Source organism: Salmo trutta, chromosome 36 (assembly GCF_901001165.1).
Source record: "Salmo trutta chromosome 36, fSalTru1.1, whole genome shotgun sequence".
NCBI classification, from domain to species: domain Eukaryota; kingdom Metazoa; phylum Chordata; class Actinopteri; order Salmoniformes; family Salmonidae; genus Salmo; species Salmo trutta.
Window position 1 is genome coordinate 33,419,158 of NC_042992.1, and position 25,983 is coordinate 33,445,140.

General features: G+C 42.9%; 1 protein-coding gene and 1 long non-coding RNA gene across 2 annotated transcripts; both read left to right on the plus strand.

Annotated features, from left to right (window-relative positions):
* The first annotated feature begins 771 nt into the window (after nt 1-771).
* LOC115175941 (glycogen synthase kinase-3 beta-like) lies at nt 772-20,795 on the plus strand. The gene is made up of 10 exons (XM_029735602.1): nt 772-1,183; nt 14,372-14,559; nt 15,037-15,120; nt 15,319-15,429; nt 15,660-15,790; nt 18,884-19,088; nt 19,293-19,388; nt 19,508-19,694; nt 20,015-20,086; nt 20,676-20,795. Exons 1-10 carry the CDS (start codon nt 1,009-1,011, stop codon nt 20,741-20,743), a joined length of 1,317 nt encoding a protein of 438 aa, XP_029591462.1. The 5' UTR covers nt 772-1,008; the 3' UTR covers nt 20,744-20,795.
* Nucleotides 20,796-21,407: 612 nt separating this feature from the next.
* Nucleotides 21,408-24,420, plus strand: LOC115175942 (uncharacterized). Its single transcript, XR_003872123.1, has 2 exons — nt 21,408-21,614; nt 21,653-24,420. It is a non-coding gene; the product is annotated as an uncharacterized LOC115175942 (long non-coding RNA).
* The last annotated feature ends 1,563 nt before the right edge of the window (nt 24,421-25,983 follow it).

Consider the following 25,983-nt stretch of genomic DNA (forward strand, 5'->3'; position numbering starts at 1 on the left):
TTTTGAGATTCCCTTTGTTAATTGATTTTCCATACACAAGTAGACATCTCACGCCTGTGCCATCGGTCATTTTAAAGTGGGATTACCTGGAATTACCTGCAATTACAATGTCAAAGATCCTTCCTGCCAAGGCAGGTGGCGATATGAACTCATAATCTCCCGATCGTTCATCCGCAACTACAGTTGGCAGACCATTCAGATACCTGGATGACACGTTTTGCATCATCGATTAATTGACATCAGGCACTACATTTTAGTCACTTGCCACCTCTGACAACATTGTTGTGAATTGTGTGCATTCCTCGGGAACCAGACACCCGGGTTCGAGGCCCGGTCAGTAACTGCCCTGGATTTGCTTCAATGGTGTCAGAAGTGGGAGACAACTGCTGCGAGGCCACCAGAGGCATGTGAAGGGGCTTGAAAGAAAGATTAAGGATTATTTGTAGGTGTGTGCTATACCGAACCCTTGGGACGTCCCTACCCCATTGAAACCCTAACCTTAACCCCATTAAAATGTAAAATGGTTAAGGTTAGGTAAGAGTTAAGGTTAGGTTATGGGTTTGCGTCCAGATTGCACTCGCCATTATTTTTATGTGGAATTCTTACTCTATCTCTCTAATCTAAAACATTATTGGATTTGTAGTTTTCATGTCTGTTCTCCCTTTTGTGTACACATCATTATTACAGTCACGGAAGAGATCCCAGACGGAGCGCCACCTCTGGTGAAACGCAACGTTATTTTAGCAGTGTAGTTCTATAGGTATTTTCAAAGACACGGGAAGCAGCAGCCACGTCGAACTTCATTTCCCAGGAGGAAATGTAATCTGTCAGTTTTATACGATCTACGAGCTCAGACAGGCAGTGCAAGGGAGGACTCATCTGAACGGTGTCAATTCTGTCTGTCTTTCAATGATTATTGCATTTGCAGTCAAAACAGGCAACATTTAAACTCACTTGGCTATAAATAGTGAATCCCTAGCCCCCCGCCCGCTACCCTTGCACAGAGATATGAGCGGCAGCGGGCGGCCCAGAACTAGCTCGTTTGCTGAGCCACAAGGTATTCCTGGAGCAACTGCAGCATCCACTGGATCAGCCGCTGCCGTGGGGAGCAGCACAGGAAAGACCGGGGTCCCGCAGGCCTCGGGGAGCAGTTCGTCTGGATGCTCGAATTTAAAGCTGTCCAGTAAGTTTATGTATTTTATGAAAAATATTGTATTGGATGATTAAAAGACACGCATTGCAGTCCGGTGTCCAATGTTGTAGCTAGTGTGGGCAGTTGTGCACGATTGACACGGTGAACATTGTAACGTTAGTTTGAAAAATCAAGTTAGCTAGCTAGTTAACTGCCTTGAGTAGCTATCGTTGGCTAAACGGCTAACGCGTCAATTAGCAAACTAGTTAACTTGCTAACCAACGCCAAATATCAAGACATTCGCGTTAGTTAGCTAACCTTATTTTGCTTTCTTAACTAGGCAGCTGTCTAGGTTAGTTCTATTAGCATGTTAGCTAGTTAATGACATCGCGGTACCGTAACTAGCTAGTTAGCTAAATATAAAGAGAGCATAAGCAACGCAAACAACCTTAACTACGTGTGCTAAGACATGCTAGCTAACTTGTAACCAGTAGCTAGCTAGCGTCTAATATAGGTTTTAGGTGACTAGTTACTAGCTAGTTTACAAGGGGATTCGATCTAGTTTCGCTAGTTGGCTATCTAGCTACTGTAGCTATGCTAAGGTTACTTACACACCGTTTGTACATGTTAACAAGCAAACGAGTTAGCGATAGTTAAAGAGAAATCGTTTTTTGAACTAGCTAACGCGTTAACTGGCACAACAATCTACAGGCTAGCGTTAGCTGTCAGTTGGTACTATACGCTAAGGCTAGGTAGCCTAATCATTTGTTCATAACGGTTGACTAAGCTACTTGTAGCCAGATAACTAGCTTTGCGTTTCCAACACATATTTATGTTAAGAGCACCCTTATCTATTGATCAAATTAAGTATCCACTATTGACTTATCTATCCAGTAGCCCAGACAAGTAACCAGCCTTGAAAGAGCCCTCTATACATTGACCGTTGATTAACAGGTGATACAGAACTTGATATAAAGTGATGAAACGTGTAACCGAGCCAGCTGTATAATATGTTAGCTAGCTAATAATTCTCAAAGTAGACTAGTAGATGACAAGCTGAGATACTTGCTTACATAGCACATCAACAACTTCCATGCATAGCTTGCAAATGTTTTTGTTTCATAGAACATGGTTACAATTTCTCCCTTGTAGTGCGAATTGGATGGCTTTATCCACCATGATGATCCATGTTAGTCATGTAGAGTATATTATGTTGGCCGACTTTTTCCGGACCTTTTTCCCCATGACTAAAAGTCCCGAAGCTTCTGCATATGTGCAGATCACGTTCTGCCCGTGTTTCTTTTACCGCTACTTCACAAACACATTTTTGTGGTCCCCTTCACATTTTTCACTGTCAATTGTGAATTCTGATTTTTCAGGTTTTACTGGTGAAACGTCAGTTTCATGGGGATATACATTTAGATCTTCTTGAGTTATAATGTTGCTTCGAAGTAGCCTACGGTGTTGTTTTGAATGGTTTGCAGTGAGTGAATTTTAATTTTAATGAGCTAAAACAAAATCTTGTTCTCATACAGTGTATTCAGACCCTTTCACTTTTTCCACATCCTCATCATCAACACACAATACCACATAATGACAAAGCAAAAACGGGTTTTTAGAAATGTTTGCAAATTAATACAAATTAAACAATTACCTTATTTACATAAGTATTCAGACCCTTTGCTATGAGACTTGAAATTGAACTCAGGTGCATCATGTTTCCGTTGATCCTCCTTGACATGTTTCTACAACTTGATTGTTTGGACATGATTTGGAAAGGCACACATCTGTCTATATAAGGTTCCACAGTTGACAGTGCATGTCAGAGAAAAAATAAAGCCATGAGGTCAAAGGAATTGTCCGTAGAGCTCTGAGACCGGATTGTGTCAAGGCACAGATCTGGGGAAGGGTACCAAAACATTTCTGCAGCATTGAAGATCCCCAAGAACACAGTGGCCTCCATCATTCTTAAATGGAAGAAGTTTGGAACCACCAAGACTTAGAGCTGGCGCCCGGCCAAACTGAGCAATCGGGGAGAAGGGCCTTGGTCAGGGAGGTGACTGCTGGCTACTGTATTGACAGGTGCGTTTGACATTTTACAGATTGCGATGCAACCCACTTTCAATTCCTATTATTAGTAGGCTACCTTGCATCCCTTCCAAGATCGCTGCACCACTCGGGAGCCCAAATGGATAGAAACATTTCACGTGCTTATGCAGCCTACATTACGTTTTCTTTACTGTAGTAAATTGTGTAATGAATAACAATGACTTTTTGAATTTCTCCATGCTAAATGTCTTATGTAGTTTAATTTATTCCACCACCACCAATTTGTTCCCTATAGAGTGTGTATGAAAGGCTGCCTCTCTCAAGCTGTTCTCATTTTATGTATGACATCTCTCCCACACAGTGCACACGTGAGTACCTTCTACTGACGCTCCTGGTGCGTGCCAGAACAAGTTCATAGTTATTGTAAAGATCTAATGGTGCTTTGAAGACTACTGGGAACTCGGGGTAGGGAATAAGGTGAAGACATGAAATCAGTGTTCTTCAGGTCAGAAAGATGCTTGAGTTTCCGACTTGGAATTCTGAGTTGGATGATTTTTCCAAGTCTGAGCTTTTTTTCCCTCCCCCTGGAGTTCCCGGTTGTTTTGAATGCTTGGAAGTCGGAGATTTCAGAGTTCCCAGTTGTTTTGAACGTGGCATAAGTTATTGGCACTCCTGACTGTTAAATGAGTGGTTCCTTTCGTGTGTGTTATTGAACAGTAAGTTGCGTTCCATGTCGCTGTTTGTTGTATTTTCCCCTGTACATTTCTTGGGGAGCACACCATATTTCCCCTCAGAGTTTAGATGTCTCTAATACCGTTTGTCAGCAGCAAAGTGTGTTTAATTAAGTAAATAGCCATGTTGAAACCTACCTTAAACTAAATAGAGTATATTTACTCCTGTTGTTCTCGTTGATTGGAGGATTGTGATAACTGATCAAAAAATGCAACTAAGTAAACACTGTTTATTTGTGGAACACTGAAATCTTATCACGTGATAGTATTGTCTTGTCAAACAAGCACATGACATGGCACAGTCCAACACGAGTGTTGGATGGTTTGAGGAATCCAAGGTCCAGTCTTGTTTTTTTAAGTCTAAAGGTCTTATTTTGTATAGACCACAGAAAACGCATGTTTCAGTGTAGAGCCTTGATCAGTGTGTAAGTTATGGAAAATAAGTAAACACTTAGGTGTGGTCTCAAAGGCGAGGTGATCCCATGTCACCACCTGGGGGTAGCTAATGGGTTACAATCACATCAATGGCGAAAAACAATCAAAGATGATCACTGTACAGAATAACTTCTGAACACATTTGAAATAAGGTGGCAGGACAAAGGACAGGCTCCAAGCAAAGTGGGAGGGGGTGGCCTCATACAGTCAGGTAGAGGGCCCCCTCAGGCAGTTGAAAGAGAAGATAAGAAACGTGGGGTTAGCTGCAATAGTGTAGGCTATAGCCTAGCTGGGGCTTAGTGGCTTCTAATGTACAAAACAATTACATGGTGAGAATTATGAATCTTGAGGTCAAAGCATTTTGGTGAAATGAAATGGCATATTTGGAAAGTTCAGTGGGGAAATCGATTCTGGGCTGATTGATCTAGACTATTTGAAATCCTACTACATTGCAGCAGGAGTTTTCAGTGTAAACAAGACACTTTGTTAGTGCAATTCATCCTCCACCATGGCAGTCTTTTTGTTGTTGTTGAATAGTGTGTGCTATATGGACAGCCGGGCTATAGAATTGCAGTGACTAGCATCGACCTAGCTAATAATACTGCTGCGAGCTAGCTGCTATAAGAGAGCAAATCTTGCTCTTTCTGTTTGATAACTTGACTTGAGAAAAATGTGAGCATGAAAACAGCATCAGTTATTTAGCTATAATCTTTCTTACATCTAGCTACAGGTGGGCTGTGGACCTTACCTCTCTTTCTACTAACTGGCTAGCACATCTTCACGCTCTCTTCCCACATCGAACAGAGTTGCTCGTTGCTGTATTGGTCTGTGGTGTGCAACTGCAGCCTGCAATTCGGGCCGTTAGTGCATGTGGGCATCTCCCCCCCGAACATAAAAATGTAGTGTAAAAGTACAATTGGTGAAATAAACTAAAGGGAAAAAATAGTAACACAATAACGAGGCTATATACAATGCAGAATCAATGTGCAGTGGTACGGGTTTGTTGAGGTAATATGTACATGTAAGTAGGGGTAAAGTGTCCATGCATAGGTAATAAACAGAGTAGCAGCAGAGTATGTGAAGGAATATGTGTGTTACGGAGGGTCATTGTAGTGTGCGTGTGGTTAGAGTCCAGTGAGTTTACATCGAGCCTGTGCAAGAGAGTCAGTGCATAAATGTTTAATGGGAAGGCACTATGGTGTTGAATGCTAGTCAATAAATAGCTTTCTCACACAGTTGTTCCTTTTGTCCAGGTGGGAAAGGGCAGTGTGGAGTGCAATAGAGATTGTGTCATCTGTGGATCTGTTGGTATTTGAATTGGAGTGGGTCCATGGTTTCTGGGATGACGGTGAAAGCATTTCATGGCTACAGATGTGAATGCTATGGGGCGGTAATCATTTAGGCAGGTTACCTTGTCGTTCTTGGGCACAGAGACTATGGTGGTCTGCTTGAAACATGTAGGTATTACAGACTGGGTCGGGGCTAGGTTAAAAATGTCAGTGAAGACACTTGCCAGGTGGTCAGTACATGCTCTGAGTACGCATCGTGGTAATCCGTCTGGCCCTCGGCCTTGTGAATGTTAACCTGTTTTAAAGGTCTTACATCTGCTATGGAGAATGTGATCACACAGTCGTCCAGAACAGCTGGTGCTCTCATGCATGGTTCAGTGTTGCTTGCATCGAAAAAAGCAGGCATTTAGCTCATCTGGTAGGCTTGCGTCACTGGGCAGCTCGTGGCTGGGTTTCCCTTTTGTAATTTATGATAGTTTGCAAGCCCTGCCACATCCGACAAGCATCAGAGCCAGTGTAGTAGGATTGGATATTAGTGCTCTATTGACGCTTTGCCTGTTTGATGGTTCGTCTGAGGGTGTTGCAGGATTTCTTAAAACGTCCGGATTAGTGTCCCGCTCCTTGAAAGCATCAGCTCTAGCCTTTAGCTCAGTGTGGATGTTGCCTGTAATCCATGGCTTCTGGTTGGGATATGTACGTATGGTCACTGGGGACAACATCGTCAAAGCACTTATTAATGAAGCTGGCCTCCCAAGTGGCGCAGTGGTCTAAGGAACTGCATTGCAGTTGCCTGCTGTGCCACTAGAGATCCTGGTTCGAGTCCAGGCTCTGTCTCAGCCGGCCACGACCGAGAGACCCATAGGGCAGCGCACAATTGGCCCAGCGCTGTTAGGGTAGTGTTTGGCCGGCATTGTCCTTGTCCCATTGCGCTCTTGCGACCCCTGTGGCGGGCCGGGCGCATGCACACTGACACGGTCGCCAGGTGTACGGTGTTTCCTCTGACACATTGGTGTGGCTGGCTTCCGGGTTAAGCGGGCGTTGTCAAGAAGCAGTGCGGCTTGGTTGGGTCGTGTTTTGGAGGACGCGTGGCTCTCGACCTTCGCCTCTCCTGAGTCTGTACGGGATTTGCAGCGATGAGACAGGACTGTACCATGAAATTGTGGAGGGAAAAAAACAATGACGCCGATGACTGATGTGGTATACTCCTCAATGCCATGGGATGAAACCTGGAACATATTCCAGACTGTGCTAGCGACAGTCCTTAGCATCCGCTTCATCAGACCGCTTCTGTATTGATCGCGTCACTGGTACTTCCTGTGACTTTTTTGCTTGTAAGCAGGAATCGGGAGGATAGAGTTATGGTCAGACTTGGAGGGAGAGCTTTGTGCAAGTCTCTGTGTGTTGAGTAAAGGTGATCTAGAGTTTTTTAATATTTTTTTTATTTTATTTTTTTTTGCACTTGACATGCTGCTAGAAATTTGGTAAAACGGATTTACATTTTCCTACATTCAGCAGTGCCGCCTCTGGTTGACCATTTTCTTGGTTGCTTATGGCCTTATACAGCTCGTTGAGTGCGGTCTTAGTGCCAGCATCGGTTTTTGGTGGTAAGTAGACAACTACAAAGAATATTGATAAACTCTCTTGATAAATATTGTGGTCTACAGCATATCATGAGGTACTCTAACTTAGGCGAGCAAAACATAGACTTCCTTAATATTAGAGATCGCACCAGCTGTTGACAGACACCCACCACACCCCGATCTTACCGGAGGCTGCTGTTCGGTCTTGCCGAAGCTGGGTTTTCCCCATGCAAACTGTATATTATCCACGTTCTTGTTCAGCCACGACTCTGTGAAACACAGAATATTCGTTTTTAATATCCCGTTGATAGGATAGTCTCGAACGGAGCTCATCCAGTTTATTATCCAGTTATTTCACTTTCGCCAGTAGAACGGAGGGTAAAGGCAGATTATCCACTCACCGATGCTGTCTCGCCAGGCATCTGGCTCTTCGACTCCTGTAAAGGCGTCTCCTCTTCATACCAATGTCTGGAATTTGGGCCTGGTCATCCCCTCCGGTGCCATTCTATCCCATTGATTCCTGCATTGATTTCCCCCCCCGCCCTCACCGTCGTTAACAGAACTGCGGGAAAACAGTCCCCGACAGGCGCGGACAAAGGACACTGTTTACCGGTGCACGGCTAGCTAGCTACCGTTGTTGCCCCCCCCCCCCCCCCCCCTTCTGTGGGGTTTATCGGCGGCTGGCATCCGTTAGTTAGTGCATTAACGCTACCTACTGTACTGGAGCGCCCCAACTCGCTCCTGTCCTAGCTTAAAAATGGACCAATAGAAGTTTAGAGGGGTTCCTTAAAACTTGGGCCCGCCTAAAGCTCATGCTAGCAAACTTACAACATTGTATAAAATATTCTGAGCCCTCAGTTTCCCAGGTGCCAGTGAGCTCAGGACAGACACAGCTGTAAGCTATTTGCCCAAGGGATAAGAAGTAATCAGGTAGGCCTATTTTATGACGTTTCCACGGCATCTTTTTCGAAAGGGAGAGAGCTGGAAAGATTTTTCAAACAGGCTACGTTGAGGAACTATTGTCATTCTTAAAAATTGATGTAAAAACAGATTTTGTCTACTTGCGGTTTGAGGCAAAGAAAAAATGACTGAGTGATGGTGAGTTGACTGAGTGATGGTGAGTTGACTGAGTGATGGTGAGTTGACTGAGTGATGGTGAGTTGACTGAGTGATGGTGAGTTGACTGAGTGATGGTGAGTTGACTGAGTGATGGTGAGTTGACTGAGTGATGGTGAGTTGACTGAGTGATGGTGAGTTGACTGAGTGATGGTGAGTTGACTGAGTGATGGTGAGTTGACTGAGTGATGGTGAGTTGACTGAGTGATGGTGAGTTGACTGAGTGATGGTGAGTTGACTGAGTGATGGTGAGTTGACTGAGTGATGGTGAGTTGACTGAGTGATGGTGAGTTGACTGAGTGATGGTGAGTTGAGACAATCTCCAAATGGGCACATTTACAGGCCTCCATTTGTGCGCAGGCCAGGTAGCCTAGGCCTACTTCTATGCGTAATCAGGTGCGTGTTCTTACTCAAGACTGACAGGAGCGCGTCAAACAAAAGACAAGGAATAAATTGACAACTCGTAAATGGAATAAAATAAACCAAAACTTCTCACAAGTGTAGCCTAGGTTGTGCACTCTGCAAACAACGTGTCCACTCCTATGACAACCGTAACTAACAGTACATTGAATGCTTTTACAGAAATTCCCGTAACCAAACAAACATTGTAGATTAGAAATGATGTGAATTTTATGGTAGGCTAAATGTACTAGTGGTGTGCCTCTGCAATGGAGTAGTCCACTGAGACAGGAGTGAATCAGACAGGTGCCTCGTGTGCCATACATTTTTTTGTATACATTTGCCACTGCTCGACCCCCAAAAAAATCTTGGTCGACCAACTGCCTATTGACCAAACAATCGACTAAATGGAGTCAGCCCTACCTACCACTCAAGAGATTATCAGTGTTGCGACAATGGCTTGTGGCTATGAAGCACCGGTTGCCCCCAGATTCAGTTCAATACAGTTCAATACCTCTGGGAAGCTAATCGAAGACACACAACCTGAAGCCAGATGCAGTACTCTCCATCTTCGACTGTTCAGGGTACAGTGTTGGAAACACTGATGGACCGGCAACCAATACGAGAAGGGTGCAAATTGCGGCATGCAAATCGGGGTGTTCATGCATGTGGGGATTCTTCCATCTGCTATACAATGTTTCAAGTTCCTTGCAGACAGGCAAATTCTACCTGCAGGCTGCAATGCTTTTATTTGTTGGCTTTATTTAGGCTATTTTTAAATATTGGCAATAGGAATAGAAGTTAGTTTTTAGATTTGTATAATTTTGATTTAACCACATGACATTGGTTTTGACATATGAAGACATTATTATAAATGAAATGTAACTGTTCCATGACAATGTGCATATGAAAATCTGGTACGCAGATCAGTAGACATGGTACGATAACTTGGCACTCCAAATGGAAAAGGTTGCGACCGCTGGTGTAGCCTATTACCGGCAACTTCAGAAGTGTACCGGCAGATTGGCAGAATCTGCTAAAGCCAGCGGCAGTGGGAGAAGGAGTGTCAGTAAGTTTCGTTTTTTTTTCTTCCCATCTGGTTAGGCTATATTGATGTCTGGCTCCCTCTTTAGTAATTTGTCTTAATTTTTAATCACAGTGCTTAAAGTGTCAGATGAGCTCCGTAGCCTACAAAGTTGATTTTATTCAAACAGACACACCTTATCTATATATGGAAAAATACACACTTTAAAATATTTACATATTGAAGTTTTTGCAATTTAAGGAGTTGGAACATGCTTGGTAATCCTATTAGGTTATTAAAAGGACCCTTCAAAAATCGTTTCAGTTACACTTTAACAAACTGTAGCATAGCCATCCTGTGTATTTTGCCTAGTGGCGAGCACCCGCTGTTAAGTTTTTGCCACATGAGAGAAATGCTGTGTTGTCTTAGAGTAACTTCTTACTCAGTGCTTGACTTGATGAAAGAAGTGCAGGAGCAGTCTTTTTCCTAGTCTGTCCATAAGACTATGTTCACAAATTACGTTATGCTATAGACTTCCTGATTATTTACTGCTAAGGTTTCAAAAACATTTTCCATGACTTCTCCATGACTTTTTTTAACCAAATTGTCATGACTATTATTATAGCCTACATGGAAAAAGGAAGCTTTGATACGAAGGCTGCTGTGCCTGATCCCATGTATGCCTACCATCTCCTGCCGTTGTGCCCTTGATCAAGGCACTTAACCCCCACAAAGTAGAACTGCACTGTTAGTCACATGTTTTTAACGTGGTCATACCTCCATTTGGAGAGCTCCTGGGTGTGCAGGCTTGGCTTTTGATCTGGCCCTGAAACACCCACGTCTGCTTATCAAGGTCCTGTTGAGCAGTTGTTTAGGCTACAATGTGAACAAAAAGGATGTTTGCCACCCTTCATATAAAATATTGCAACATTACAACCAAATACTTTGTCTTTATAAAAGTATTCCCTCATTCAATGAATCAGGGATCAAATGGATAAGGTAGGCTACTTCAAAGCAATGTATCTAACTAGACATGTTTTATATAAGGCTAAAATATGAATGTATCACGCGAGATCTATGCACAGCAAGTTATTTGTCAATTAGGCTATTAGAATATTTTGAAAGTTGTTGCAATTACATGGCTGCTGTTTTAATAGAGGAGAATCTCAGCATTCCAACGTTGCAGATTTATTTTGGCTATTGCCAGTGGAAAGGCAACAACGACATTAATGCTTAGTTAACTATAGTTAACTAGCGAGAAATGCTACAAGTTTTGAATTGGCTATCTAGTTAGTCTGTCATTTATTTTATACCTGCTGCTGAAATGTCAAGCTCTCTCTCTCCTCTGGCAACAGCCCACTGGCACACACGCATTTACGGGTCATTCCGATGATTGCTGATTAAGTGATTGATAATATGTATGTGTGCCTTCATTTAATTTAATTACATAAATTATGAAACAAACTTCCATGACTCTTCATGAACTTAAACCCTAATAAAATAATTGGACAACTTGGAACAGCGCATCACGCGCATTCAGGCTGGCACATTTTCAATCTGCGCAATCTTGAACTGCCTACTGTTAGGCACAGATTCAAACTAGTGGCAAATAAACATGAACCAAGCAGATCCCGCCGCCTTTCCGCGTTGATCAACCATTTTTGACTGTGTGTAACCTGGGCCAGAATAGATGGGCTACTTTGTTTTCCCCCAAATTCCGCAAAAATTGGAGGTGCCAGTACGGCTCTCCAAACAGCTCCGGCCCAAGTAAAGCACTGGTCATACGATACTATTATATTAAGTTCTGTTATGTAGAATACTATCATTGTGATCTTGCGGACATTGATTCAGCTTTGATTTATCTTTGTTAAACGACCATTCGCCAGAGTAGCCTGTTCGTAAAGTAGAGAATAAACGCATGTGCAGAAGCTTCGAGATCTGTAGTACAAGGGGAAAAAAGGATCTGCAGCCATTCCGTATTATGTTTGATGATATAAATTGGACCGCAACCCTCATGGTATTAGTCAATCTTGGTGAAACATTGAGCAAAAATATGGACAGCAGCTTGCTATTGCTAGCTAATTTGACCAGGGATATGAACATTATGCATTTCAGGTAAAATAACAACCTAAAGTTATTTTCTGTATCTTTTGTAGAATTTTTGACCCATTTTGAGTCATAAAATTGTGTGTTCTCTTCTCCGACATTTAATCCACCGATAAAAGGGGAAACTAATAGTTTCTAGTAGTCCTTCTGAGGAACCGACCAACTTTTTAAGGTGCATTACCACCACCAAATGGACTAGTGTTCATCTTTCAATCACCCACGTGAAGATGACATGATTGACTGACATGTACATTTATTTTGCAATGTGAGCGGTGTGGTCCACATGTTAGAGCAGGGTCATTCTCAGTGCAAAGGTCTCCAGTTCAGTTCCAGCCATCTGGCCCTGTTCGGTCCTCCATACAGGGAATGAAGCTCACATGAAGCAGGCCTGCCTCAGATAACTCTTGTTTGCGTTCAAGTGTAATAGATGAGCTCAATGATGGGCCTATTTGGATAATCGCAAGTCTTGTGTTCCTTAGGTCAAATGATGTTCAAAGGAGCACAAATAGCCCTGGAATAGTGATATTGGATTTCACAGTAAAGCATGCATTTGTCTCGTCTTCCGACAAGGCAGGCGGTTACAATAGTGGTTAAACAACCATGAGGTAGTTAATAACTTGAGCCCTGGATTCTGTTCAGTAGGACATTGACGCAACACATTTTGCAACGACAAACAATCTTATTGGACAAGTCTAGATAGTATTTCACTCTGTTTAAAACATTTTCTCCTTAACATGACCCTGTAGGGCTATTTTCTATGCTGAGCAATTATTTTCTCTGCCTGCTGCCTGTTTTGGCAATGTAAAGGCCTATTATCGCTTGAGCCCTGGTTTACGTCACAATGTTAAACTAGGTCACTAATGCATGGCTACCCGCAATAGCCATGCATTCATTTAAAAGACCATCACAGTTCCTGATTCAGAAAGTATTCAGACCCCTTGACTTCCACATTTTGTTACGTTAAAGCCTTATTCTAAAATGTATTCAATTATAATTTTCTCATCAAACCCACAAAGCCCCAAAATGACAAAGCAAAACTTTTTTTAGAAATGTTTGCACATTTATAAAGAAGGATTCAGACCCCTTAACTTTTTCCACATTTTGTTATGGCCTTACACACAATACCCCATAATGACAAAGCAAAAACAGGCTAGCAGAAGTTTTTGTACATTTAAATAAAAATGAAAAAATGTGAATATCACATTTACATAAGTATTCAGACCCTTTACTCAGTACTTTGACGCACCTTTGGGAGCGATTACAGCCTCGAGTCTTCTTGGGTATGACGCTACAAGCTTGGCACACCTGTATTTTGTGACCTTCTCTGCAGATCCTCTCAAGCTCTGTCAGGTTGGATGGGGAGTGTTGCTGTGCAGTTATTTTCAGGTCTCAGAGATGTTTGTTCGGGTTCAAGTTTGGGCTCTGACCGGGCCACTCAAGGACATTCAGAGACTTGTCCTGAAGCCACTCCTGTCTTGTCTTGGCTGTGTGCTTAGGGTCGTTGTTCTGTTGGAAGGTGAACCTTTGCTCCAGTCTGAGGTCCCGAGCGCTGTGGCGCAGGTTTTCATCAAGTATCTATGTACTTTGCTCTGTTCATCTTTCCCTCTCCTGACAAGTTTCCCAGTCCCTGCCACTGAAAACCGTCCCCCACAGCTTGATGCTGCCACCAACATGCTTCACTGTATGGATGGTGGCAGGTTTCCTCCAGACATTACTCTTGCCATTCAGGCCAAAGAGTTCAATATTGGTTTCATCAGACCAGAGAATCTTGTTTCTCATGGACTGAGAGTCCTTTAGTTGTCTTTTGGCAAACTCCAAGCGGGCTGTCATTTGCCTTTTTACTGAAGAGTGGCTTCTGTCTGGACACGCTTCCATAAAGGCCTGATTGGTGGAGTGCTGCAGAGATGGTTGTCCTTCTGGAAGGTTTTCTTATCTCCCCAGAGGAATGCTGGAGCTCAATCCTGTCTCGGAGCTCTACGGACAATTCCTTTGACCTCATGGCTTGGTTTTTGCTCTGATATGCACTGTCAACTGTGGGACCTTCTGTAGACAGATGTGTGCCTTTCCAAATCATGTCCAATCAATTGAATTTATCACAGGTGGACTTCAATCAAGTTGTAGAAACATCTCATGGATGATCAACGGAAACAGGATGCACCTGACCTCCATTTCGAGTCTCATAGCAAAGGGTCTGAATACTTGTGTAAAGGTTTTTCAGTTTTTATAAATTTGCCAACATTTCTAAAGTCAATTTCAGAACAAGGCTATAATGTAACAACGTGGAAAAAGTCAAGGGGTCTGAATACTTTCAGAATGCGCCTGTATTAACAACAATGTCCTTGTTCATTATGTCAAACCATAGTAAAACAGCTTTTCTTATTGTTCAGATAATAGGCCTACCTTCCCGTTTTCTTCAGTTTCGTACCTAATGAACACAACGCTGGTCACCTCTCCATTTCAAATCTGAAAAGACAACTATTTCGTTGACACAATTTATCGTTGTTTCCCAGGGGACAGTGGGAAGGTGACTACGGTGGTGGCCACATCTGGGCAGGGTCCCGACCGTCCACAGGAGGTGTCCTACACGGACATCAAGGTGATCGGGAATGGCTCCTTCGGTGTGGTGTACCAGGCGCGCCTCATCGACAGCCAGGAGATGGTGGCCATTAAGAAGGTGCTGCAGGATAAGAGGTTCAAGGTATGGAGGGCGTTCTCTTGGAGACATACAGGCTTCGTGTCACCCAGAGTCATATTTGTTTGTTTTCCAAGCTATAGCACATCATTTATAGAAAGCTGTTTTTTTAATGGACCGTAACGCTGAGATTTCTTTGGGGGTTTTTGCTATCTAAAATTGTCTTGTCGTGACAACACTAATTTGTTTCACATAATAGTGATATGAATATCCATTTTTGCATTGGTCTTGTAAATTCCCACTAATGTTATGAGTAGCTATGTGTTTGTCTGAATACAGGACACCGCTTTGTAATTTTACAAGGAACATTTCCATATGAGTTTGTGGGAGAAAATTGGTATTATAGCCTAAGTTTTTAGGTGACAAATGTACACGTACTTGAACACACGTATCACGCGCATACTCAAGATCAATGCGCTTACAGGTCAATCAGAAACCCTTGACATTTCCCACTGTTCTTTGTTTAATAACTTTCCTATGTAGAACCGAGAGCTACAGATCATGCGAAAGTTGGACCACTGCAATATCGTGAGGCTACGCTACTTCTTCTACTCTAGTGGTGAAAAGGTAGGTTGCCATCCATTGTTTTTGGCACACTGAGCACCTGAACTGTCTGTTTCCTCTTCAAATGAGTCATTCTTCCCACTACAAAGTTTGTTACATTTGTATAGCGCTTTTTCATTGTACAAGAATAATCTGAGGACGTATGGAGTTATGATTTAGTGTAGTCATATAGTGATTGTCAGTTCTCTTCCCCCTATACAGAAGGATGAGGTGTATCTCAACCTGGTGCTGGACTTTGTCCCGGAGACCGTGTACAGGGTTGCCCGGCATTTCAACAAGGCAAAAAGCATCATTCCTATCATTTACGTCAAGGTAAACTGTCTCGCCCTCCTTTTCACTTGCTCTCTTTTGTTGTCCCACTTTTGCTTGCCTCAGCGACTGTTCATTGGACTTTGATTGTCCAGTATAAGTCATTAAATTATGAACTATGTTTTTTTATTTTTTATTCTCCCAGACAGGCTTGGCATTGACACAGAATGAATCCCTCTTATTGATTTGTTTATGGTTCTAATTGTTTTATGTCGGCCATTGTCTCTTCTCAGGTGTACATGTACCAGCTGTTTCGCAGCCTGGCCTATATCCATTCCCAGGGTGTCTGCCACCGAGACATCAAACCCCAGAACCTGCTGGTGGACCCTGAAACGGCCATCCTAAAGCTCTGTGACTTTGGGAGGTAAGCTGGTCAGATATTTCCCTCCACACAGTGTGTTAATATGCTATTGATCCAATATGACTGACTGCTGCCTACTATTGAAGTAAACTTGGGTCTTATGTGTTCTGACCGAATGTGTTGAATAAATGGGCTCAACCAGACAGAATGTGAAATGGATCTATGCCCTCCCTTGAATGGGGCTATGCAACGCTGATCCAGTTGTCCTTAGTTAGTTACCTACTCACACCCTTCATGTGTATTTTCCCCATAGTACATCCATTTCTGTTACTGTGCAGACAGACGCAGGGCTGCTTTCTATAAAAAGTATACACTGAGCTTCTTAATTGTAAATCAATAAGTAGAAATCTCAGAGATATTTACTTCGGTATAAAAATACACTGAGACGTGGGAGACCCACCCCTCGTTCATTGGTTTATCTAGTGCTGTATACCTTAGTTTCCGCTAAACGTCAAAGGGTAGTGTGGTCAGGTGGTCTCAAGGAGGCACCAAAGAGCCGTGTATAATCCCATACCACATGGTTAGACCTGCATGGCTGAGTGTTCGCCTCTACTGCTAAGCATCTAATGCTTTTCTTACCAGTGACTACTGTTGCAGTGGTTAGAGATGGAAGTATTGTAAGAACACTGTCTTAGCATAACCTAGACTCAGCTTAGAAGACTGTATTAGCTTAAACTAGATTTATTTAAGAATACTTGGGTCGCCTGATATGAAAATGGGGTCGCGGGAGAATTTCCCAAATCCTTGTTAAAAAAAAATCATATATTATACACATATACACACACATCCTCATATATATATATATATATGAGGATGTGTGTGTATATGTGTATAATATATTATTTTTTATTTATATATATATATATATATATATATATAAAAAAAATCTTTGAAAATTATTCAAATCTGTAAGTAAAAATTCTACCAGAGCTCCCTTAGATTGTGGGAAAAGGCTGCTCTTGGTCGTTAGACTTGAACCACTCCCATGGTAAATGGAGATATTACCGGCCGCAATTAATATGGTGAAAACAATGTGTGGGGAGGCACAAACTCCCATCAATACCTTTGTCAGATAACACTGTGAAACTAAGAATTGAGGCTATAGCTAGCAATCAAGAGGAAACTGATTGAACGACTCAAACTCCCCACCTTCTGCTCTCCAAATGGACGTTAGCTGTGAGGGCCGAGATGCATTGACCTTTGTTCGCTACATGTCGGGGGGTGCTTTTCACGAGGACGTTGTTTTGAGCATGAAACGGCACAGGGACTGTTCAGTGTGCTGCGTGGCTATACTGACGAAAAACCAATTTCATTCGGATCGAAGGTGGGCTTTTCCACAGATGAGGCTCCATCTTTCACAGGACGGCGGGCAGGCCTCTGCACCCGAGTTATGAATGTCTCCCTCTGCCATATGGACACATTGTATGATACACCGGTTGGGGTATGTTCCTTGTCAATCATTTGCTTATTGGTGAAATCAGCAATCAGACTATCTTTAAGTAAATCAATCAAAAACCTTAATTAATGCAATTGCAGACAGAAGTTGACAACGGGAACATAGCACGCATGTTTCCGAGGAAGTTCTGCAAAATCGGAAAGGGTCCAAGTTGCTTTAATATGCTTGCAGTCAACCCCTAGTGATGTAACTGTCTACGTCAACACCTTCAACTCATGAGACCAAGCCCATGCATATACAGTTGTACAAACTTGCAGGAGAGACAATAGTTCCAGTGTTTTCTAAGGGCTCCGCAGTAATTTTCCACTCCCCAAGTTGCTTTATATTGGTATGTCTGACTAGTCTCTTATCTCTTTCACTCCCCTGCAGGGTTCTGTGTCTATGAATCTCTTTTAACCTTGAGGTGCTTTCTCACAGACGCCCTGTTTTGACTGCAATAACTCACACATCTCTGACCGTTTCTTATAAGTAGCAGAGACTAGAAAAGAACTGTGGAACAATATTAAACCTTATAATGAATATATATATTGTTAATCTATAGTCCAGGACCCTATATATGTCGTGGGGAAGGGGTCTTAAAGCCCTTCCCCTTCTATTAATACAACATAAACATAATCAATTATTATAATACATCCAAACATTTTGTGCAGCCCCTATCATGACCCCAAGGTGACCCCCCCCCCCATCACATCCACTGAGCTATAATGGATACACGAGAGCAACTGGCGGCAAAAAAGCAGAGCGCAGAACCTGGAGATATTCAGCAGGTAACTTCAATTGTAAACTACACGGAGATACGGGATCAGAGCATGACTGTTCTATTTCACTCTGAGGCTTGGTGGTTATCGAGGGGGAGTGTTGGAATTATTATTTTTTGAGTTGCGAGAGGAACTGTTGTCATTCGCAATGGATGAAAAACAGACTTTGACTTTCTGTGTAAGAAAAGGTGTCTCCTTGCCTATGTAACAGACATATTTGTGAAAAAGAACGAACTGAACGCAGGCATGCAGGGAAAATACCCCCCCAAAAATCTATAGACTACTGTCCGAATCAGCGAAATCCGTTTGACTGTGATCCTGGCTCAGTTGACATGCCAGTAAGTGAAATCGAACAGCTGATCGAGCTGTCATGTGACCGAATGCTGCAGACAAAGCATTCACGGGTCACTGTGGGGGAGTTTTGGTTTCTGACTCAAAGGGAATACTGTGCCGTCTCCCTCTGAGTATTAAAACTCATGGTACGCTGATTCAGTGCTCTCATCTGCATTAAAAACAAATAATGATCCAGGTTGGATGTGACAGGAGAGATGAGGTATGCACTGTTGACCACGCCCTCTGACTTTGAGAAGCTCTGACGTGACATGCATCAAGCACACCCATCTCATTAGTGCCGGTGAGATAAGAGAAATTGTCAAACTCATTTGCGATTTGTCATCATAGCCCCACATTACAAGTATATATGATGGTGAGTTGAGAATACAATCATAAATACTGTCTGAATGTTTTGCAATTGACTGCCATAGCCCCAATTAATTGTTGGGGTCACAAAAGTTTTCACATAACAAAATGGGGTCGTGGGCCCAAAAAGTTTGGGAACCCCTGGTCTAACCTTTAACCTCTGCGGTTGACCCCTACCTGCAGTGCTAAGCAGCTGATTCGTGGGGAGCCCAACGTGTCGTACATCTGTTCGCGGTACTACCGCGCCCCAGAGCTCATCTTCGGCGCCACCGACTACACGGCCAACATCGACATCTGGTCGGCGGGCTGCGTGCTGGCTGAACTGCTGCTGGGACAGCCCATCTTCCCCGGGGACAGCGGAGTGGACCAGCTAGTAGAGATCATCAAGGTGTGTAAATAGGAAAAGGGTGTGTTTTTGTTTATGGTTTACACTACAGGGACAAAATACCTGACATTCTGATTACATATCAGCTTATGAGGACGTGTGTGTGTGTGGGGGGGGGGGAGTTAGATCATAATCAGTGATGTGGAGAGAAACCAAATGATACCCATTGTACACTACTAACTGTGTGCTTGTATGTCTGCTACTCAGGTTTTGGGAACTCCAACACGTGAACAGATCCGTGAAATGAACCCCAATTACACAGAGTTCAAATTCCCCCAGATCAAAGCGCATCCCTGGACTAAGGTAAATGGTTATTATATATATTTTAATGTAAACATTATTCTATTTTTGGCTTTCAAGTAATGTCTTATTTTTAATGAAACTGTTTCATGTTGTCTGTGTCCTTGTACCACCTCTTACAGGTGTTTAAGCCTCGCTCCCCTCCGGAGGCCGTCGCCCTGTGCTCGCGCCTGCTGGAATACACCCCGGTCACGCGCTTCTCGCCCCTGGAGGCCTGCGCTCACGCCTTCTTCGACGAGCTGCGCCAGCCCAACGCCCGGCTGCCTAGCGGGCGACAGCTGCCCCTGCTCTTCAACTTCAGCACCACCGGTCAGTACACCTTGTTGACCCCTGACTTTCTGTGACCTGAAAGTGGTTGACTCGATTTTAAATTCAGGGAATCAATTGAAACTTCAATTCAAGAATGTAGATGGACCTGACCCCAACTTTGTTTTGTGACCTATGCATATATCCTAAAAGTAGGTGCAGAATATCTACAATATGAAGTTTAGAATATATTTGTTTCGATATGTATTGTAATATAGCTATGTGTTGTAAGACTTTGACCCAATTCTAAAACGCTATTACCTTGGTCTCTCCACAGTCTTTTAAAACTAATGCCATTTCCTATCTCTTGTCTCTCCTTCCAGAGCTGTCAATCCAGCCCCAACTGAACTCCACCCTCATTCCTCCTCATGCCCGCACACAGACTGCTTCCTCTGGTATGACCCCCTCCCCCCGTCTCCAAACATAGTCGTTGGCTACACATGTAATTTCAGTGGATAGAGTAGCTGTCAATCATACATTCCCATATCTGCACCTGGTGTTATGAAGTAGTGATTGGCGTGCAGACGTTCTAGGTTAGGCGGAGCTCTTAGCTACATCCAAATGGATGGCAAGATGAATGCTGCTTTTACAAATGGCAAAGAGAATGTCATGTTTCTGGTCAAAGTAACCTTTCTCTATAAGGCAGCAGCCAAAGGGGCACCAGTCTGAGAGAAACACATGTTGGTCCCTTTCTGCATTGAAAACCGCACCTTTCTGCATTGAAAACCGCACCTTTCTGCATTGAGAACTGAACCTTTCTGCATTGTAAACATTTGTATTCTAAAGGAGGTCCTCTAACTGGAAACCTGGGAAAGGTTTTCTGATCAGTTTTAGTGGAGGTCTTACTACATCCTCTTACTACAATTAGCTGTGCAGTTGCTTATGTTTCCAGTGTATTCCTGACGAGCAAAATCAATGTATTATATCCACTCAATATACCTAACACTATTTCTCTACCACTTCCCTTCCCCTATCCCTTTGTAGATGGCTCTGGGTTAGACGGCTCCTCTCAGCACAGCTCTGTACCCGGATCACTAAACAACAGCACCTGAAATGTCCCTGCAAACCCTCTGTTTGTCTGCCAGCCCGACACACACACACACACACACACACACACACACACACACCTGTCTGCCAGCCTAAACACGCACACACACACACACACTGTATTGCTTCGTTCTTCCTTGCTGCTTGTTATTTTTCCCCCATTGGTTACAAACATACCTTTTTGTACTGTACATACATTGAACAAACCATTCATAGTGGATGAGGATATCATTAGCTGACAAGGTAGTTTTGTTACATGAAGTTGAAATGTGATCAGCACTACAGGCTAAGAGTTGGAGACACATACACACTTTCTCATGTACTGACACCTTAAGTGTTATCCCACTCCCTGGCTGCATCTCCTTTGGCCCAGCTCTCTTTCTCTCCGGCTGTTTATAACACTCATGTTCCTGATGTTGGGGGTGGCATTTAAAGCTCCAGTAGGTTCCTGCTGTTGGGGGTGGCATTTAAAGCTCCAGTAGGTTCCTGCTGTTGGGGGTGGCATTTAAAGCTCCAGTAGGTTCCTGCTGTTGGGGGTGGCATTTAAAGCTCCAGTAGGTTCCTGCTGTTGGGGGTGGCATTTAAAGCTCCAGTAGGTTCCTGATGTTTAAAGCTCCAGTAGGTTCCTGATGTTGGGGGTGGCATTTAAAGCTCCAGTAGGTTCCTGATGTTTAAAGCTCCAGTAGGTTCCTGATGTTGGGGGTGGCATTTAAAGCTCCAGTAGGTTCCTGATGTTGGGGGTGGCATTTAAAGCTCCAGTAGGTTCCTGATGTTGGGGGTGGCATTTAAAGCTCCAGTAGGTTCCTGATGTTGGGGGTGGCATTTAAAGCTCCAGTAGGTTCCTGATGTTGGGGGTGGCATTTAAAGCTCCAGTAGGTTCCTGATGTTGGGGGTGGCATTTAAAGCTCCAGTAGGTTCCTGGTGTTGGGGGTGGCATTTAAAGCTCCAGTAGGTGGGGCAGGTCCTCTGTATAATTAATTTTTTTTTTTTTTTTTTAATCAAGGTATTTTTTTATTTTTATTCTGTTTTATTTATTTGACTGAAAACTTCATGAAGAGTTCCTGCCACCACCACACACAAAGTAAACAGGAGTTTGTCTCTAGAAGCCAATTGAGGTGTTTCCCCAGTTAGTCTACGATGCGACCAAATGATTCTAATGGGATAAAATGGTGCTGGTTGCAAGATAGAGTGATGAAGAGGCTGTGTTTGTTTTATACTTTTAAATGATATTTAAAAAGAGATTAAATGACAGCTGCTTTTTTCTTTTACTTGTAAATGTATTTATTTTTTAATTTGCTTCGGAAAAGGCACTGTGAATTTTTACATTGAAACGGGAGTGCAAGTTATAATTGGTAGCCGTACTTGCTAGCAATTTCCCATTTTGTGTGTTGAGGACCTGAAGGAAAAGTTGAGGGTGGTGGTGTTTGTGGTGACTGAGAGATCCAGGATTCACATCTATGTAGCAGCATCTCTCCCACTGACAATCCCAAACTGAGCCCCCTTTTACTGTCCATGGGAAGACAATCAAGGTGCTATGGATGATTTAAGACTGCTGCGGTAGTCAATTGTCACCTTCCTATTGGCTTCAATAAATGGCATACCATCAATATATTCTACGGTGAGGTTACATGTTTGATCAAAAAAAGAATCTGGTTTTGGTTCATTTGGCGCTTGTTTTCCATTCATAGCATGAACTCTTCAGAACTCCTGATTTTGAAAGAGGGAGCTTTCTGAAAGTATTTACAAACCGGGCTGTGTTTTGAGATGTTCATTTGAAATTTGCAGTGAAGAAAGTGGACTTTTCGCAGCACACTTGTAAGAATCTTTGTCACCCATCTAGTTTGTAGAGAACGAAGGGATTATCAACTATGGGGGTTCGTCCATATGGACATAAATAAATACTATATGGAGTAGTTGATTCCAGTTTGGACTGTGAAGCAGACCATGATCCCAGTTCCTTATAATAAATTCTCTGAAATGGGAGTCAAGGTGGGTCTGTGTGAAGACGTACTCTGTTACTGGTGTAGAAGGGCAGATAGCTAGTTTATAGTATTCCTACAGGCTTGTACTTTGCTGTGTGCTTGTGGGAGTTCATGAGAATAAGTGAGACATTGAAGGGTGGGGGAATAGCTGAGTTTGTGTGTTCATGTGAATAATTGTACCCGCCAAGTTAAAGGGGCACCATTTTTAAAAAGCCAGTGTTGTAGGTTTAGCTCAGTTCTCAGTAATGACCACTTGAATGCTTTCTATTGCAGGTGTGTTATGCTATTGTACAACCTCTGCCACCCCCTTGTATGAACAACCCTCATGTGCTGACATTGATTTTAAATAACTCATTTTCCCTCCCTTTATCCGTTTGAAGCCATCTGCTTCCTAGCCCAGAATCCCAACTGATTTGCTTGAAATGTAGCATATCGTTTTGGATTCCATTTGCTTCTCTACCTAACCCATGCCCCCCCCCCCCCCCTCATCTTATTGCACATCTGTAAATATCACCCACTTTTTTTCTTCATTTTCCTCGTTATTTTTATTCGCGTTTATTTTTCATTACCTGTTGAAGCCGTCCGTAACTGACTGGTCTTATTTCCATTCAAAAGTCTGTAAATACAATTTCTTTTCGATGTCCTGATTTAAGATGTAAATACCCCCCTAAAAATTTTTTTTTTTTTTTCTTCTCCCTATTTGTTGATGTCTCTCTCTCTCCATCTCTCTGGTTGTGCACCCCCATCAACATGGGGGTTGATGATTGTACTGTATCTCGCTGCTTTATTTATTGCTCACTTGGTGTTCTCTCATGTAGGGACAGGTTGAGGCACCTAACTGTTTTGTGGGCATTATGTCAAATGTACTGTACTTGGCACCCACACATTGGAATTTTAAAGCAAGTTACTTTTTTGAATGGGGAAAAGGTGTTTGGTTGGACATATCAAGATTTAATCACTCTCTGGTACGATTCCAACTAAATAATTTCCCGTTTCACATATGTACTGACCTACGACAGGGAAATTTGAGTGTGGGCTGTTTTGAGTTTAACAGACAACCATTCGGCCAATGACTTGCCCCCATTCATTACAATGGGTACCTAAAAAGATTTCAAGTGTGTGAAAGTGCCATGTTGGGATGCAGAGGAGCCATAATACCTTTTTTTTTACCCAGTGTAATGTGAAGGGTAAACCTGAGGGCCATGATGGCGACACAAGTCGGTTGATGCAGCCAGCCTCCCGCCCTTGACAATGCCTGAGCCCATCACGGACAATTCTGACCTCTACTGCTTTCAAAATGGCAGCCATGGACAAAATTCAGTGACTGCAGTACGACGAGCCAGTTACCAACCCCCTCCCCTTCTGTGTGTGCTTCCGTGAGCGTGTGTGGAAGTGTGTGTTTATGTACCTGCCTAAGCTGCTGGTTTCATAACTAAATCTCAGCAGTATCAGGCTACTAGTGTCTATCCTATAAGTACCGTGTGTGTATCAACATGTGTATGTATAGCAACCCAAGTGAGGTCACTTCTACTGTTCTGTGACGTGGATCAGGCATTTTTCATTCCAATCCTGTTTCTATTGCGTCATCCTGGCCAGGAGAACTGGTGTGTTTTTGGGATGAGGGAGGAGAGTGAAGGAGGGAGAGAACCAAACGGTCTGTATGAAATGGTCTCATTTAATAAAGTGAAAAATCTAATGACTTTCTGGTTTGTGCGTGGTATTTTTCTGCATTTAATATACTTTTTCATTATTCAAAATTGATTTTAAATGATGGGGAAAGCCTGTGGTGAAGTGGTGTGCCGTTGTAATGTCAGGAGACTTGTTATAGGGGGAACGGGGCGATCAGTTGGACATTGCTTTCTGAGGAACAATTAGATGACTGTCTTATCTGTTAATCGAACACATTGAGACTCAAAACATCATTTTTGATGATACAGCAGTAGCAATACAAGGATATAACATTCTAGAAAATACAGAAATGTCTATGGGAAGGTGTTGCTGTATATATTCAAAGCCGTGTTTTTGTAAAGCTCAGGATCTCATTATAAATGAAGTAGAAGTGCTGTGATTGCAGGTTCACCCGCTTCATCTGAAACCTCTTAGGGTGCTGCTATAGGCCACCAAGTGCAAACTGTCAGTATCTGGAAAACGTGTGTGAGGTTAAGGTCTCTGACGCTAACAGACATGTGTTTTCTCAGTGACCTGAACATTGACTGATTGTACTCTCAAGATGAAGCTTCTACTGTGTGAGACTCTAACATGACCCAGGTTATCTCTCAACCAACTAGTGTGTACCAATAGTGTTGGATCTGTGACATCCACTTGTATTGATCATGTCTTCACAATTGTTGGCTATATCAGTGTTTCCCAACCCTGGTCCTGGAGGACCCCCAACAGTACAGTTTGTCAAGGAAACTGTGTACTGTTGGGGGTACTCGAGGACCAGGGTTGGGAAACACTGATATAGCCAATTTAAATAGTAACACGAAGAATCACATTAAATACACAATGGCGCTATATACAGGAGGTACCAGTACCAAATCAATGTGTTTGATGTAGTTATGTACATGAAGGCAGGGTAAAGTTACTAGGCATCAGGATAGATAAGAGTAAAATAAAGAACAGAGTAGCAACAGCAAATTGAGTGTAAAAGTGTGTAAAGCAGGGGCGCGACTTTGGTTTTAGAAGTGAGCAGGACATAACTTGGCGGGGGGGGGGGGGGTTGGGGGTCCTCCCATTTTTTTGGGGGCATCTAAAGCTAATTTCCTGCATTTCTACACAATCTAATATGGCCCTTGGTAGCTGTCTCTATTTAGAACAAAGTATTTAAGTCATTAAGCTAGTTAAGAGATCGTTATTAAATGTTTAAGTGGTAAGTGAACTAGATGAATGATAATTCAATAATCAATATTGTGTCGCACCTTTAACCAATAGCCTAACAAATGAAGTAATAAGACTTAACTTTGATTGTCTTTAAAACATATCAAATTTCAACCAGTCCGAGCTGCCTGCACACACAACCCCCACCAGTCTAGTCAATAACTCAACTCTCTCCCCAACACAACTTCCTTCCCAACCAGTCCGAGCTGCCTGCACACACAACCCCCACCAGTCTAGTCAATAACTCAACTCTCTCCCCAACACAACTTCCTTCCCAACCAGTCCGAGCTGCCTGCACACACAACCCCCACCAGTCTAGTCAATAACTCAACTCTCTCCCCAACACAACTTCCTTCCCAACCAGTCCGAGCCGCCTGCACACA